The sequence below is a fragment of the Staurois parvus genome, unplaced genomic scaffold (assembly GCF_062004578.1).
Source record: "Staurois parvus isolate SC_StPar_1 unplaced genomic scaffold, SC_StPar_1.0 ptg000074l, whole genome shotgun sequence".
NCBI classification, from domain to species: Eukaryota; Metazoa; Chordata; class Amphibia; order Anura; family Ranidae; genus Staurois; species Staurois parvus.
This window is the reverse complement of record NW_028317870.1, coordinates 1,178,319-1,196,084: the sequence shown is the minus strand read 5'-3', so window position 1 is coordinate 1,196,084 and position 17,766 is coordinate 1,178,319. Positions and strand designations below refer to the sequence as shown.

The 17,766-nt window shown below is 39.9% G+C and overlaps 1 protein-coding gene across 19 annotated transcripts in view; it reads left to right on the top strand.

The window, feature by feature from the left end:
* The window catches only part of PLEKHA6 (pleckstrin homology domain containing A6), a 605,411-nt gene extending 589,393 nt beyond the window's left edge, over window positions 1-16,018 (top strand). For 18 of the 19 annotated variants that reach the window (XR_016311607.1, XR_016311598.1, XR_016311596.1 and 15 more), the window contains 2 exons: window positions 8,759-8,915; window positions 14,214-16,018. Coding sequence is in view for 3 of the 19 variants with exons in the window: in XM_089669392.1 (XP_089525518.1) it covers window positions 8,759-8,907 (149 nt within the window). In the remaining 16 variants the exon portion in view is untranslated. The remainder of the gene's footprint in view (window positions 1-8,758; window positions 8,916-14,213) is intronic. The other variant, XM_089669394.1, reaches the window with a different exon arrangement.
* Window positions 16,019-17,766: the final 1,748 nt, after the last annotated feature.

Below are 17,766 nucleotides of genomic sequence, written 5' to 3'. Positions count from 1 at the left end.
TGCCCTTGCACTCCTGATCCCCCCCTTCCCCATGACAGCGAGCATGGGATGCTCTCCCCACACCCTATGTCACAATTTGAAAAATAACGGAGCTCCACCTAAACAGCCACGTCATTCATTCACAGAGTTTCTGTGAATGAACGATCTGCAAGTACTGTCTGCCCCCCGAGGCAGACGACTTGTAGTTCTCAATTAACTGCAAAGGTGCTAGGGAGCACTCTCTTAGTTCATTGATTCTTCCTGCTCTTCAGTAACTGTCTACCCATGCGGGAGGCACAATCAGACAGCTCTACTGAGTGCCTGCCAAAGCCTGACATTCACCCATAATCTGCTAATTGCAGGTGCAATGCTCGGCAGGCTCCTAATAAAATATAAATACATATATGCACCTTTTTAACCTTCATAAAATGTGCATTTATTATTATTTTAATTTTTTTGTATGCAAACTTATCCTTTGATAGTCAGTACACAGTTGAACATTATTAAAGACTAAAACATGAATCCAGCTAGTCTAGTTTCATGTCCTTCAAAAAACAAGAAACTGGTGTTCTTCACTGGATGGTCTCTAAAAACTAACCAAAACGATCCCAGCAGAAATATTTCAGAAACAACAAAAATCCATGGGGTGAGGCGTGCCTATTTCCATAGTACAGAGGATACCATCGTGCAGCACTGTAAACTGAGGAAGACAAAGTGGCAAGAAGGTATAATGGAACAGTAAGAATGGAGGGAAGGGGGTAAGATAACAATGCAGGATATAGCTTACAGTTATGTCACAATAATTGTCCCTCAAATTATACACTCATCGGCCACTTTATTAGGTACACATGTTCAATTATTATTATTATACAGGATTTATATAGCGCCAACAGCTTGCGCAGCGCTTTACAATATAAGGGAGACAGTACAATTACAATACATTTCAGTATAGAAGGAATGTGAGGGCCCTGCTCATGGAGCTTACAATCAATTGCCTGGTAACACAAATTGCTAATCAGCCAATCACATAGCAGAAAATCAATGCATTTAGGCATGTAGGTGTGGTGATGAAAATTTACTGAAGTTCAAACTGAGCATCAGAATAGGGAAGAAAGGGGATTTAAGGGACTTTGAACATGGCATGGTTGATAGTGCCAGATGGGCTTGGCTGAGTAGTTCAAAAACTACTAATCTATTGGGAAGCACAACCATCTCTAGGGTTTACAGAGAATGGTCTGAAAAACAGAACATATCCAGTGAGCGGCAGTTGATGTCAGAGGAGAGTGGGCAGAATGGTTGCTGCTTTCATGTTTACTCCAACTTCTGACCCTACAATCTGAATAGATCAGAATTTGGCGTAAGCAACATGAAAGCATGGATCCATCCTTCCTTGTGTCAACGGTTCAGGCTAGTGGTGGTGTAGGGGATATTTTCTTGGCACTAGCAAGGTGTACATAAAAAAGTGGCAATTGAGTGTAAGTTAATAAGTGTGGGCAGGGTAAGGAAAGATCTTACAGCAGCATAGTCAGCCAGGTATCGGCCTCTTCTGAAGTAGCAAGAAATGTTGCCATCCCATGTTGAACTTGAAGGCAACTCAGATAAAATATGCTATATTTTAACCCCTTCACTTGGAGTCATATGCAGATGTCCATGAGTTTTCCTCCATCGTTGTATCTGCTTTCAAAAGTCTGGAAATAGCAGTATGCTGATGTTCTTCTAATTCAAGAACCAGACCAAGAAGGGATGAGGTGATTTACGTTGATTCCGACAACCAGTTGGAAGCCTGTGCTTCCATTCAACCACTTGTGTAGATGGCAAGAAAAAATCTGTACTGGTCGAGGGTGCGTTTCTCTACGCACCTTCTGGCCAATATATAAAAAATATATAAAAAAATGCTGTTTTTTTTTTTAAAGGAGATTGATTTTGATTCACTCTCCCTGGAAGCCAGTGAGGTAACCTCTAATGAGATATACATGCATAGAAACGAATATACATGAGGCATTCAGATGAAGAATCTATAAGAAACACACAAGATGTTGGTGGGAGGTAGCTAGTCTTGAGATGTTTAATTATAATTCTAAGGCCCCTAACTGTGATCTTTTTCTTGATGTACCACACTCCCATACATATAATGTAGAATTTATGCAGGGTTGGGATAACCTTCAGACAGAGAATACATTAATAATGATGCAGTACCTACTTGGTTTTGAGAGAACTCAATGTATTGAACTAAATAAACAACAGATAAAGGAAGAACAAAGCAACATCCTTAACTTTAATCTCTTGAAGTCAGTGTGATCTTTAGAGGAAAGGTTATAAAAACATGTAGAGGCACAAAAAGAGACAATAAAACTAAAAAACATAGGAAATTTGTAAGAGGATTTCGCCAATAGAGTCTACTCATGGACACGCAAAAAAAAATATAACCTCCTCTAAGACATCTATGAGACCAGAGTCAGACAACAACTAGACAACTAGAGACTCAGGTAGCTCAGAGACTGATGATGGCACTGAAAGACAGAGTGACTCGAGTGACAATAGAACTGAATACAACTATACCCCTAGGAGGGGACGAGGTAGAAAGGTATTTCAAGACCACCTAGAGGAAATTCTAGGAATTTTTTAGGTTATCCCACCCTGCAATTGAGAAATTGGGAGGAGTGGGGATACACAGACACCAAGAGAGGGAATAAATAACAAGCCCAGCTGACACGAACACAACCCAAGAAAGTGATTTGCAAATATTCAATCTAAGATGTCATTAACAATTGACCATCTAACAGTATTGAGGAGAGTATTGTCCTTTGTACCTGCACAGGACTTTTACCTATTTGAATGGGTTAAAGATATAAATTTGTTTGCCAGGAAACTGTCTTTGAAGAAGGAATATACTGTAAGGACAAACCATCTAATACTCCGATGGGTTTGACATCTAGAGATATGGAAGCCCTAAGTGTATTAGAATCATTACAAGCTGAAAACAACAGTGGGGATGCTGAAATACAGGGTTCTTTTTCCACATTCAAACCAAGGAATAACTATACCCCGCCCTTCCCTCAGGGGAGCAGCATCCAACTGTTTGTAAAATTGGTTGAGAGAGATTTGAATGATTTATGGTTAAGAAGGCAGAGGAAAAATAAGTCATATAATATTACTTATTCTGAATGGAAGGCCAATGAAGATCTGCACAGTAATAAATAAGTAGTTATAAAGGCAGCCGACAAAGGGGGAAATATAGTCTTCATGGGCAGAGCATTTTATTTGAAAATGTGTTATGAGTTCTTAAGCAATGAGAATACCTGTGAAATACTGCAGAATGATCTAACCCCAAAATACTTCAGTGAGTTGAACTCTATTTTGAAAAGGGCTGTTGAAGAGGGGATCTTCTCCAAAGATGAAAGTGCCTTTATTATGAATGCACATCCAACTATTGCAACTTTTTATGCCTTACCTAAGGTACACAAAAAAAGAAAAACCTCCTGGCCGCCCTATTATCTGGCAATAATAATCTTACAGAAGGAGCAAGCAAATATCTAGATTATATCATGCATCCATTTGTATATAGTTTACCTTCATATATCGAAAATACACAAGACTTTGTAAACAGACTAATAGATATCAAAATGGGAGATGATGTGTGGCTAGCTAGTCTAGATGTGGAGGCTTTATATAGTAATATCAGTCATGACTTGGGTCTAAAAGCTTGTAAATCCTTTCTGGAAACTAGAGGTAAACTATTTGAGAAGCATATCACATTCACTCTCCAACTTTTGCAGTTTGTATTGGAACACAATTTTTTCCTATTTGATTTAAATATATGGACAGCGCAGAGGAACTGCAATGGGTTCATCGTGTGCACATACGTATGCAAATCTCTTTCTTGGGTGGTGGGAGTACACTATGGTCTTTGTAGAAGAACTAGACTGTTTTACATCACACATTCTTAACAAATATAATCTGGGTCCTAGAAAAGGAGACTTAGATAAATGTATTTTGAAACTTGAAGCAAAATGGATTTTCCGTTTAGGCTTAAGGGCACCTTATGGTTTAAATGAAGGATTTACCTTCCATCCTTTTGTGTGTGATTCATCTTTTGTATGGGATTAGGGATTCTGTGCTTTTTGTTTGATTTTGCTCCATAAATGCTATATAATGGTATGAACTGTAATTTTGGTCCTTAACTAGTGGGGCATTAAAAGTGTTTAGGAGCACCAGCAGTGTCTATTGTGTTGTGGACTGATGTGCTGCAGTGGTTTTGCTTTTTGTCCACAAGATGGCGTCCATTGAGGTACTGAGCATGTGCAGGTTTTGTCCACAATATGGTGTCTGTTGAGGAACTGAGCACGTGCGTGGGCCATTTTGATGCCCCCCCTCTCTCTCAGAGAGAGAGAGAGAGAGTCTTTTTTTCTTTGGGAGCGCTTTTTGAATGCACATGGTATTCACTCCTCCCCTCCCCCCTTTTTTTTTTGGAGAAGTCTGTACTGCATTTTATAGTGCATCATTTGCATTCCTCAAGACAGTGAGGTATTTTTGTCTGGATATGGTGATGTATGGGGCTTGTCAATGAGAGGCTGACATTTAAGCCCGTGGATGAGTGTACCCGTATTACATATCTGTAGCAAGATAGATTATACTATCTAATTAGTTTTGTTCATGGGGTAGAGATTATATATTCAAGCTGATAGGTTTATGATCAAACTACAGTGTTTCTTTTTATGCCATCACTTCATCTAAAATGGTATGGTATTTGATTTGGTCTGGTGTTATTAACCATTTGGATGTAAGGTAAATAATTGCAATGGTATCCAGTCATAATGTAGTGCACAGTACATTCCACTCCAATAGGCCTTAATTACAGCTGAGCATATATTTTCTATATATTTGAATAAAGGTTATATATTTTAGATTCATCAATTGGCCAGATGGTGTGTAGGGAAATGCACCCTCGTTCCATATAGATTTGTTATTTGCCAAAGATGATGATTTACAATTGGGGCATAGTTCAATAGTTCATTTGTGTAGAGGGGATGTTGGATGCGGATGTTATCACAGAGCCAGTTCTCTGTATCATCGAACATGACCAAAAGGATTTCAGCTGTGTGCTGAAACTTAATAGGGAAACAGAGTTCTGGACTGAAGTGCATAAAACTGACTTAAAGGTCTTATTTTGAGAGTAGATATTAACAATTCATATTCTGCATGGCTTAAAGTGGTTCTTAAGGCTTTTTACCCTAATGCATTCTCTGCATTAAAATGGCTGTAAATCCTTACATATACCCAGTGAAGTGACTGGCCTCAGATGATACACAGAGTTGAAACAAATCCTCCTATATAAGTTGTGCCTGTTTATCTGCAGCCTTCTCTTCTTTACAGCAGTTCATAGCCAAGAATTAATAAAGCTTGTCTAAGCTTCACAAAGAAAAGTGGCATTGAGCTGAAATTACACACTGCAGAACTCAATAAGGAGAGTTCTAAGAGCTGATTGGATTGAAGAGACACACACCCTCCACACAGGAACAGAGCTGAGGTTGTCTAAGCAGCAGACAGAAATTACACAAATGACACTTCGTGCTCTTAATTGAGACATGTATACACTTATAGAAATATATGTTTTGTTCATATTTGCTTACAACCACAGATGAGGTCAACAACCTTTCATGTTAAGCACCCCCCCCTCTCCTTATAAAACATGTAGGCAGCAGCAGGAGCCATGGGCTCCTGTTGCAGTTAATCGAATCCTGTGAGGTAGGATCGGAGGGCGGGGTCGAGGCAGCACTGTCTGTGTGTGTCAATAGACAAACACTGCCCATCTTGGGATCAAGCCCACATGCATTCACAGAGAAGAAGAGAAGTGCAGGCTGGTACCCCCAAAAGAGGAGGACTGGGAATGCTCTAGTAAAGCCAATGCACAGAGCAGGTATGTATAACACGTTTTTATTTAAAAAATCAAAAACAGAAAAACAACAAAATAGCCCTTCTATCACTTTAAGTGCCGTTCACATATATCCAGATTGGATGAAGTTTGAACAGCATCTAATCCGCATGGCATGTGAAACATTGCTTGCTATGGTGCCTGTTTACATATGTCCAGTGCAACGGCGGTGCGGAATCAGTGCAGTTTTAAAGAGTCATGTCCGATTTCTCTGCACTGAAGTCCGGTTCAGGTTCAGATTACAGGCCATTGACTTCTATGGGAACCGTTTCTAACCTTCATATGTGTGAACAAGATAAGATCCTGAACTAATCCTGTCCTGAACCTGACGTGTAGCTGTGAACAACTACTGTATCACTTTTGAGATTTACTTTTCAACCTGTTTATAGATAAAGAGGTGAGATTAAAAGGTAAAATTTCTTTTTCAAGATGACACAAAGCTATATAGTAGACTAAAGTCACTACAAGATGTCTGACTTACAAGTTGACCTAGATTCACTGTTTGAAACAAATAATAGGGAAAACTAGCAGTAGATCTGTATGGGTGGAGCAGCTGCCATGAAAGGTAATAAAGAACCTTCTGTGTACAATATATATAACAACATGCAGCGCTAAGATAGATATTGCTATTCATAAATCTATACCAAAATATTGTAATGGAAAAATATATATAATCATTATGTGAATAAAGATTAATCAGTAGTTCAAGGCTCCATAAGTAGGTATGTGATATATGGATGACAGTCTATATCAGACGAAGGCGGTATTCACTGTTTAATTGGACAAATGGGACATGGCAATTGAGGTTTAAAGTGGATAGATGTAAAGTATGTAAATGCACTTGGGGGGCTAAAAACATGCATGCCACATATTATCTAGGGACCACATCTGGTTAAGTCAATGATGGAAAAGCTCTTGGTGTTTTGATAGATCATAAACTTTTAACCTCAAAAAATGCCATTTTGCAGCTTCTAGAGGAAGCAAGATACTTGTATTAAAAGAGATATAGACTTGAAAGAGAAACTTAATTTTGCCCATGTTAAAAGCGTTAGATCTCTTCTTAAATATGCAGTTCAGCTTTGGGTACAAGTTCACAAAAAGGATGCAGATAAAGGCAACTAAAATAAAAACAGGCATGAAAAATTAAACCTTCAAAAGACTCACCATGTCTCTTAGTATGTGTCTGCTTTTCAAAATGGGTTAATTTTGCTGGTGTTTCTACTGTTCTTGCATTTTAGGGCATCAAGAAATGTAATAGCTACTCAGAACATCAGAGTTCATAAATTTCAAACATACAGTATGCCATAGTTTGTAGACACTATGAGGTTGATTTAATAAAGGTAATTAGACACAAGTGAAGTTGCACGTTTGAAGAGAAGTTTTGCTAGAGCTTAGTGAATTAGATGAAACTCTACTGACTTCCATCATTCAAGCGTGTGCATGCAAAAGTGCTGGTTTTTCTTTTTCCTTGCATGGGATTAGATATACCTTTCAAAGTGAAGCGTCTCCGCATGCAATAAGATATGGAAAAATGCCTTTCCAAAGTGCAACTTCACTTGCGAAGTGAACAGCCTTTTTGCTGTAAATAACCTCTATAACTACAGACTAGTACAGACTTATTTGATATGTTTTAAAACAGAAAAGTAACAGAAACAGGGCTTTTTTAAAATGATGGTCATTTTTGCTTTATTATAAAAAACAGTAGTTATTGAATACCACCAACATTTGGGCACAGTGTTGCATGACCTAGTAATTGTCAGTCAAACTATCACAACACTGAAAACTGAAAAATGGCCTGGTAAGGAAGGAGTTAAGATGCTGGTACTGAGGTGGTTAAATGCATGTATATCTAAGCAGCACTGATTCTTATACCAACACAGTACCGAACACAGCTAGTTCAGATCATCATTCTGCTATACATGTACACATATGTATACTTATGCCCTCCAAATACACAATTTATAAACATGAAGTGCAGCACCACTGCATATTAATATAAATTTCTTTTGTGCATCATGCACCGATCTTTGTGAGACTCTAGTGAAAACATATTCCCACAGTAGTTTGTGTATATGCCGTAATAAAGGTTTAGGTCTCTTAAAGCGGATTAAACTTTATTACATTATGGAGATTCCATCAACAGGGTATAAAGCCATCATTTGGCTTTGTAATGGTTTTGGCAGTTAATTAGAACAATGAATTTTGTTGGGAGAGATGGAGAAGAGCCTGGTTAAATTATGCTTCATAGTCATATAACTGAGCTCTCTTCAAATCCCAGTACTCTCTCTAATGTAATGGGAAGTACACTTTGCATGTTCCACACTGCAATCTTTTTTGTTTAAATGAATTGTACACAGTGTGGAGTAAACACTGTGGTGTCCAAGCAAAGAATATTATAAATGTTCCCGTAGTTGCTATTGAAGCTTGATATTTATTTATTTTTAGTGTGATAGTCAATATTGTAATCAAGATTGTTTGCCTAGTCAATACTGTAATCAAGATTGTTTGCCTAGTCAATACTGTAATCAAGATTGTTTGCCTAGTCAATATTGTAATCAAGATTGTTTGCCTAGCCCTTTACAGTGACAAGATAATAGCATACCTTTGTAATAAAAGCAGATGCCATAGCATTCAAATATTGCATATGCCAGGTATTTGACACTGAGTACAATATGTGTTTAACTAGAACCTTACATTTCTGAAATGTTGACATCTTATTCTGGGGGAGGAGGGTTCCATGGTTGAACTGTGTAAGATGCTGATTTCCATTGCTCCATTTTCCTGACATAAGCACAAAAACACCTTTCATGATTCCTGCATTATCTCATTTTCATTTTCTGTTTCCAGCTCTATGCTCCACCCCAAGTCCCCCTACGTCTCCCACCTCCCCAGCTCCACAGACCCTCCCCTCCTCTTCTGAACACTCGGCCCTAGGTGGAGGCAGCAACAGCAGTGACAGCGCTGGGGAATATGGGGCGAACATCATGTGTGTCTGAGTCAAAGTGTAAGATATTGTTTCCCCCTTGATATAGCAGTAAATAATTTAAAAGAGAAGAAATATAATAAATATATAAGTAAAACATGTATATGTATAAATATAAATGCTCTTTTCCCATAGTGTGATACACTGCTTGTACGTTATATGCATAAATGAAATACATTTTGTTGATTTTCACAGTCAATTTCTTATGATTCAAATTCAGATTAATGGACAATTTGCAAATAAATCACTTTGTTTTGAGTGATAAACACTTATGAATCCTCCCCAGCTAAACTACCTCACCCTCTTTAGATCCAAACTAGCCTTGATCCAGCCACCTCCAGTGTTTGCTTACATCCTTCTCATAAAGCTTCTGTGCACTGGCCACACCTGTGCAGTAGCTCACCATAGACCTCCTAGGTATCTCTGACTTTGCAGCATGGTCCCTTAAAAGTCTATGGAAAAGGATGTTAAAAAAAAAAACTAAAAAAATGGCAGATGCTGTGCTGCTGGTTCAAGTTAAGCATGCTTCTGGAGAGGGAGAAGTGGGGGGAGAGGGTTAGTTGTGTTTGAAAGTGCACATATCCTTTTAGGTTACTTTCGTCATTAAAGTAATTAAGTGAAGAGAAAGAAAAGTGTATGCAAAGCAATGGGAACATTAAAAAAACATAATTTTCTATAAACAATTATGAAGGGCTTTATTTACCTGTGTAAAAGGTTATGTTTGCATATATGAGTCACATACTGTATCTCTACTGAACTTTATGTGCAATGTCACATAGGGCTAGTTCACACCATATCCACATCTGAATTGCACAGGAACGCACTGTGCGTTCCTGTGTGATTTAAACCACATGCAAAATGAACTACTTTTGCAAGCTGCAGTGGTTGTCAATATAAGTTAACACCCCACACGCAGGTTGCAAACGCACTGCCCACACCAGATTGCATGGTACTTTTGTAATGAAAAGAAAGACAGAACTTTGTATTATTCTCTATTGAAGAATAACTACAACAACTGTCTGCTTTTTGTAAAGTTTTGTGTAAACTTTTCCCATTACCATGACTGTCTGCTTTGTGTACATTTTTATGGTGATAACATACATACATAACTGTATGTCGCTCAGTAGGGATGATCTTTGCAAATTGTTTATAAAAATTATACCTAAAACATTATTTAACCATTTCCTGCCCAGGCCTATTCTGACATTTCTCTCCTACATATAAAAATCTGTATTTTTTTGCTAGAAAATTATTTAGAACCCCCAAACATTATATATATTTTTTTTGCAGAGGCCCTATAATGGCAGAGGCCATTATTCAATGGTGGGTGTTGCAATGTATTTTAGCTCACATGGTATTTGCGCAGAGGTTTTTCAAATGCAGTTTTTTGGGAAAAAATACACTTTAATTTTATTGCACACAAACACAATATAATACCTAATTTTTGTTAAAATATAAAAGATGATTATAAAAATGTAAATGGAACCTAACATGCCACACTTTAAAATTGTGTACGCCCGTGGAATGACGCCAAGCTACAGTACCTAAAAATCTTCATAGGCGACACTTTAAAAACCCTTTCAGGTGGCCAGTTTAGAGTTGCACAGGAGGTCTGGAGCTAAAATTATTGCTCTCTCTCTGACGTTCGCGACGATACCTCACAAGTTTGGTGCAATCACCAGATTCATATGTGTGCTGGCCTTACGTATGGGTTCACATTTGCGCATAAGCACATGGGGAGCAGTACTTTTTTTTTAATTTTGACACTTTTTTTTTTAAAATCAACTTTACTGCTTGCACAAGGGATGAACAACATCCCCTGTGGAATCAAGGTCCTCTATATCGAGAGATCTAACATCTGTTAGACCCCAGATCTCTCCTCTGGGCTCCAATGCAACCGATCAGACACATATCGGTCTGACTGACTGCATTCCTGGCCACCGACAACCAGGTAAACAAAGAGCTGAAACCGAAAGTGATGAACTCTCGTCACTTCCAGTTTCTGGGGTCACAGAGAGGGAGGAACAATGTCAGTTCCTCTCTCTCTCTATAATGACTGTCACTGCCATTTACAGCGGTCCCAAGCTCCGCGATCAGCTGGGTGAGCCCGGGATAGGCGGCGATGGTAGGGGTACCCACTTGTGCTGCCCGCAGAAGTGATCATGTGGCTCTTTAGCCACTCAAATACCTTCTGCATGAAAGAAAATCAATAGCTGCAAATTTTAATACTGGGATGATGCCTCTAGCTGCAGGCATCATTCCGTTATAGCCACTTCAACCCAAGACATCCATGGACGTCCTTTGGGCAGGAAGTTATCATTTTAAAACATTATCTTCCAAGGCCTCTTGCACTCTGCACCTTGAAAAAGCTCAGTACAAGTAAAATGTAGCCCATTATTTACAATGTGTCTTTGCACACAGGCACATAAAATAAGCATCGCAATTTCCTCAGCAAAAAAAAAATTAGGAAAACCTGCAGTTTTGGTCTGTAATTTACGCCACCTTGCTCGCAAATGTGCGCAAATACATGCAAATGAGCATAAATATAATCGAGTTTTCCCACAAGAATATATTCCCACAAGCATAAATATGCACAAAACAAGCACCTGAAATTATGTTTCAAAAAAGCAGATGCTCAAACATCAGTACTGTGTGCAAAAGGCCTAAGACTGAGGGTAATCTTTGTAAACCTCTGCACCACCACCTCTGCACTGAACTAATTCTGAATGGTAATCAGTATGACATTTCTGACTTGCCTCAGCCCCACAAACTATTGTAGCAAGGTACAGAACTTTTTTCCACAACTTATTTAAAATGCAATCCAGGTATAGCTGTGAAAACCAGTTCCTTAACCGCATGAATTTGCAGTCCAGAACTGAGGTAGATGGAGGAATCCTCCGCCTCCGGGAAACTGTATATTGATAGTGACACCCACAGCTATCAGAATACACCTATCAGCAGCTACAGTAGCTGACTGAAAAAGGTTTTCCAGTACATCCCTTCAAATGAAGTTAAAGGATTGACTGTTGCGCAGGGACAGCCACACACTGATCAGAATTTAGGCAGTCCCTGCTGAACCGGCTGAATTTTGATCAGTGTATGGCCAGCCTAACACTGCATTTAAGCCCAAAAGTACATTGGGGATTGGAGGTATACTGAACTGAAATACAGTTGTTTTGGTTTGCCTAGCCCTAGAATGATGTTTTGGCTTTCTGGCTTCAGCAATTTTCCATTTCTTTAGCATGTGCGAAGATGCACTTAACCACCTTCCGCTCGCCATATAGTAATATGACGGATGCAAGGTGGTTCTCTCGTTCTGGGAGGACGTCATATGACGTCCTCCCATTCTCACCGCACATGCGTGGCTCAGGGAGCGTGCAGCGCGGCGATCGGCGGTGCACTGTGTCACTCGGACACAGCGGATCACCGATCACGGAAAGAGCCGAAGGTGTCGGCTTGGTCATGTGATCAGCTGTGTCCAGTCACAGCTGATCAGATGTAACAGGGAAATGCCGGTTATCTGCATTTCTCTCCTCTCGAGCTGTCACGCTGACAGCTCATGAGGAGAGGAGAGCCGGTAGTCGGCTTTCCGCGGAGGGGACATGTACACTGATCATCAGGGCACTGATGATCAGTGTGCCCTGATGATCAGTGTAACCCCAGAAGTGCCACCTGTCAGTGTCCATTGTGTCAGTGCTCATCAGTGCCACATATCAGTGCCTACCAGTGCATATCAGTGCTACCAGTGCACATCAATGCCACATATCAGTGCCCATCTGAGCTGCCTTTCAGTGTCACCCATCAGTGCCAGTCAGTGCCACCTATCAATGCCAATCAGTGCCACCTATCAGTGCTGCCAATCAGTGCCAGTCAGGGCCGCCTGTCAGTGCCGCATATCAGTGCCTGTCAGTGCTGCCTATCAGTACCATATATCAGTACCATGTACCAGTGATGCCCGTCAATGCCCATCAGTGCCACCTACCAGTGTCTCCTCATCAGTGCCACCTATCAGTGTCCATCAGTGCAGCCTATTCGTGCAGCCTCATTAGCGCATATCAGTGAAGGAGAAAAATCACTTATTTACAAAATGTTATAACAAACACTAAGAAAAACTTTTTTTTTTCAAAATTTTCTGTGGTTTTTGGTTTGTTTAAGAAAAAATTAAAAACCCAGAGTTGATTAAATAACACCAAAATAATACTTTATCGGTCACAAAAAAATGATAAACATTTCATATGGGTACAGTGTTGCATGACCGCGCAATTGTCATTCAAAGTGCGACATCGCTGAAAACTGGAAATTGGCCTGGGCCGGAAGGGAGTAAACGTGCCCTGTAGGCTAGTGGTTAAATGAATAGTTTTACCTTTAAAAACTGTTCCCTAGAATTCCCCCATTATTAATACAATCTTACAGATGCAGAATTACTATTAGCTGGGCCTATATAGAGCCACAGCAATGTCTACCATAAATGTTTTTTTCTCCCTTACTTAGTCATGTATATGCTTGTGTCGTCTATAAAAGATAAAGGCTCCCCTCCAAAGTTTCTGGAGAAGATATACTGTTTTTTATGACACGGACATACACAGGATAGTGGAGAAGAAGAGCGCAGCCGAGAATGTCCACATTACCATGACTGTTTGGAAGCAGTTAGGTTTAAAGCCAGCCTGCATCTGGTGTTTATAAAAAGTGGTATTTTCATGATTAAAAGGATTTACGTGGTTTGCAAAAATGAGATGCGGCACCGTTAAATTATACATTAATTTTTGTTAGCTTACATTTTATGGTTGGGAGAATTCATATGCTTGCCTAGGAAATCACTCACAACACTGCACCAGTCTGTAAATTTGGTCATACACAGCTCGAATTTCATATCGTTTGTCAACCAAAATTTGAGATGTGGGTGGCCCTTTTGACACCAGCCAGCTCGACAAACGTTGAAAAATTGGGTGAAAAAAGGCGGCTGTATAGCGATTACAGCCCAGCATCTGCAGTCACTGTTCAGGTATTCTGACAGCCATGGGTGCCGGCTGCCAGAATACAATAGCCAACAGTAGGAGATTCATTCACCTACACTGTCTGGCATGGATGGGGGAATCTATGGAAACCTTTATGCATGAGGTCAGCTTAAGCCTGTCCTTTTTGTTGATTAAAATTATAAACTTGAAAAACATCTAACAATTATTTCCAGCCTTCCGGTGCAAGTTTACTTTCTCTACAATTCTGTTTATTTTTTGTACTACCTATACATTTTCAGTCCCTATTTACTTGTTTTCTTAGTTTTATTTGCTCCTTACTTTTTTCCTCTATCTGTTTATACAGCCACAGCTGCAAGACTGCACAGGCTTTAGATGTGACTAAGCAAGTCTTTCTGTTGTGTCAGCCGCTGGCATGAGGCTTTACTTTCCACACAGATCTACACTGCACCTGGAATTAACAGGAAGTCCTGGAATTGAACTGTGATATTCTGCAACATCAGTGGACTAAAAAGGACCCATTGTTTACTACAAACTGTTAAACATTTGGTACATAGATTCTTTATGCAAGCACAACAGAGACTGCATTCAATAATTCATTCAATTAGATGAAAATTCAGAGGCAAAGTACTTGCATTGTATTCTAATTATTAACAACAGAGCTATTGCTTACTTCTACAGCCCCTTACTATTTGAAAAAAAAATCAGCATATTCTCCAGGTCTGTATGGCAGATGTAAAACATTTTGCAGAATTTCAACTTAATGCGTAAAGCCCAACTAAACCTTCAGTTTAAATCGGCTACATACATTCCAGATGCATCAAAACAGAAGAGGGGAAATTATCAAAGAGTGGCACATAGCCCACGTCACACTTCTATGATGGGAAAATGGAGCAGATTCTGCCCTGAATCAAAAAAAGGGTCCAAGCCCCTTCTGGAGGAGGAGGATTTTATCCCTGCATTTATTAACAGCTCGGCATATAGGCAGAGAAGGAGCTTTCCCTGCCTATATGCAGGTTCTGTCCATGTAGTGTGTTCACTGCACAGACAGAGGCATGTGAGCTGTCTGGGAGGTTACCAGTAGACAGGCTGCATCCTGTACACTAGATCAAATCTGGAAGAGATTTTATTTTAAATAGTATTTTATATTAGGCGCAGAACTCTGAAACAGGTCTTTCTGTTTTTGACAATCATGCCTATTTCACTATAATAGTACAGTAAGCTATGTTAATTCCCTGCAACGTATGCCAGGTCTTTCAACTGAAGCAGCTACCGCCCGAGTAGAAACCGTTTTCCCTGCCAGCAAGCTGCAGAGAAGAACTCTTGCATTCTGTGCAGGAGCGGCAATCTCTCTGCAGAAGTCCATCTTTTCTCTTGCTGAGTTAGAGCTGCAGCTCTCTAGTCAGCAAGGAACATGAGCTTTACAAATTTAAGATTTAAAGTGATATTAAAGACAATGTTTTTTTTTTTAATAGCAAACATGTAATACTATTTATTTGCCCTGAGCAGTGGTTTTGCACAGAGCAGCCCGATCCTCCTCCTCTTGGGTCCCCCGCCAGTGCTCTTGCCTCTCTCAGACCAAGTGCCCCCAGAGCAAGCAGCTAACTATGGGGGTACCCAGTAGACTCGCTTCTGAGCCTCTGCTCCGCGTGTCCACGCACAGAGCTGCGACTTGGCCCTGCACCCTCTTCTCATTGGCTCACTGGCTGTGATTGACAGCAGCCAATGAGGAAGGAAAGTCCCTGAAGAGCCAAGGCTCTCATGCACATCGCTATATTGTGATAGGGCTCAGGTAAGTACTGTATTAGGGGGGCTGGGGAACTACACACAGAAGGATTTTTACCTCCAAGCATAGAATGCATGCAGGTAAAAATTGTCAGCTTTTACAACCAGTTTAAGGTCTGAGATGACATTTGTGTGTCAGACCTGTGCAAATAGATCGCAGCTGCTACACAATGAGCAAGGGTTCTTTACAGCATAGTGAAAGTGAACAGGTGTTTCTACTCAGGTTGTGGCTGCTTTCTAAAGAAATCAGCCATAAGACTTTTATTTTGATGCTCCTAGACTGTATTTACATAACCTCTTGATGCCGGCAGTACGCATATATGCTGCAGCTTGGTGAGTGGGCCTTAACTCTGAGCAGCCGCATATATGCAAATATATATGTAAAACAACTTAACGTGCTGTGAGCATGCTCTCTGCATGGTAGCCGGCAGAGATCAGTAAGCTCCCAATGCATATTTGCAAACAGGAGCTTTCCGATCATGTGACCGATGTGACAGCCAATCACACCAGTCAAATGATCCGAATGCCCGCCTCTGCGTCCTGGCTGTTATAACCCTTAAAGCACCGAGAGGCTTTCATGCCAAGGGGTTAATTTGAATGGATAGTTCAATTGGACTTTAAGTTGGAACCTCCTTGTAATTCATGCAAGCAAATAAATTAGCAACATTCAAACACTTTTTCAAAACAGCAGTCATATGCACCTATCTTGTATGTTCTGTGTATAAAAACACATTTTATTCTGATTCTGTGCAAAATGTTTTCTCTGGCTTTCTCTTCATCTCTCTCTTGCCATCTCTCTCTCTCTATATAAATATATATATATATATATATATTGCTTAATATTTATCGTATGTTTATAATTATGGGAAATGTTCAGAATATACTGTAGATAAAAGGGAACTTGGGGCCTTATCCAAAACCTAAGGTTCCTTAAAACTGAGGTATATTTATAAATGTTTTCACCCAAGAGTCATACAACATTTACCGAGGATTCACACAATTTTTCAGTTTATTCCTAATAGAAAATGTGTGAAAGTTGTGTAAATGTTAGGTGTAAGTTGTGTGAATCTTGGGAAAAACATTTATAAATAGACCCTTTAGTGTTGTTTTTGAATTCACCTTATTTACATACCATGCTTTTAAGCAATTGTTTTTATTTTTTTAACTGATATATGTAATTAATAAGCATAGTTAAACTAATAAAAAGCAATTTGAAATGTTCATGAGTAGTTAAAACAGCTATGGTGTTTGTATTGTACATTAAACGTGCATAGTGTGGTCTTGTTTTTTTAGTCATTGCAAAATAGAAAAAAAGTGACAGCACACAGGAAAAATGTATTCAAGTTAAGTTTAACCATAGCTCTGCTTTATATGTTTTGGCAAAATGTTTGTGGATTCACTTGCAGAACCTTCCACAGGTTCAGAACTATGGCAGTCAATGTCCCTGTCTCTGAAGGATAACCTGTCCAAGTGAGTATACTGCATACAGTCTGTGTCAGAGATTTCATTGCTGTTTAACCTCCCAGGGAATAGTGCGGTGCTTGCTGTCACTTGAGCCAGTTTTGCAGCTTCTGGAGATATTGCTGTCTTTTTTTTTTTTTTGGCAAGATTTGCTCCTTTACGGACTTAAGACAGAGGCTACTTCATAGGAAGGGGAAGAGCATTGCCCTTCTTCCTGTGTGATCTCTGCGCAACAACTTGCTCCTGCCTGAGGCCTGCATCACCAACTATCTCCTGCTCAGGAATACAGTACTAATACCTGTGACGGGCGCGGCATCAGACCCCAGTCCTTCTCACCAACTTGTGCCCAAAGGACTAGCCAATCTAAAACCGCGTTGCCACTTGCGTAACAATGCCACTCTCAGCTGCACCCTGCACAAAGATTTTCCAGCTCACTGGACACCAATCTAGGTGCCAACAGCCTGTGAGCGATTGTTACTGGGTCAGGTTAATTACACAATTAACCCTTCACACTGCCACCACCACCTTTTTACAGAGAAGGAGGAAGCTCACAAATCTTAGCAGTAACACTATGATGTTTGAATAAGCATCTGTATACACACTGTCACCGCAGACAGATGTATCCAGAGGTTTTAAAACACACAGTAGCACTC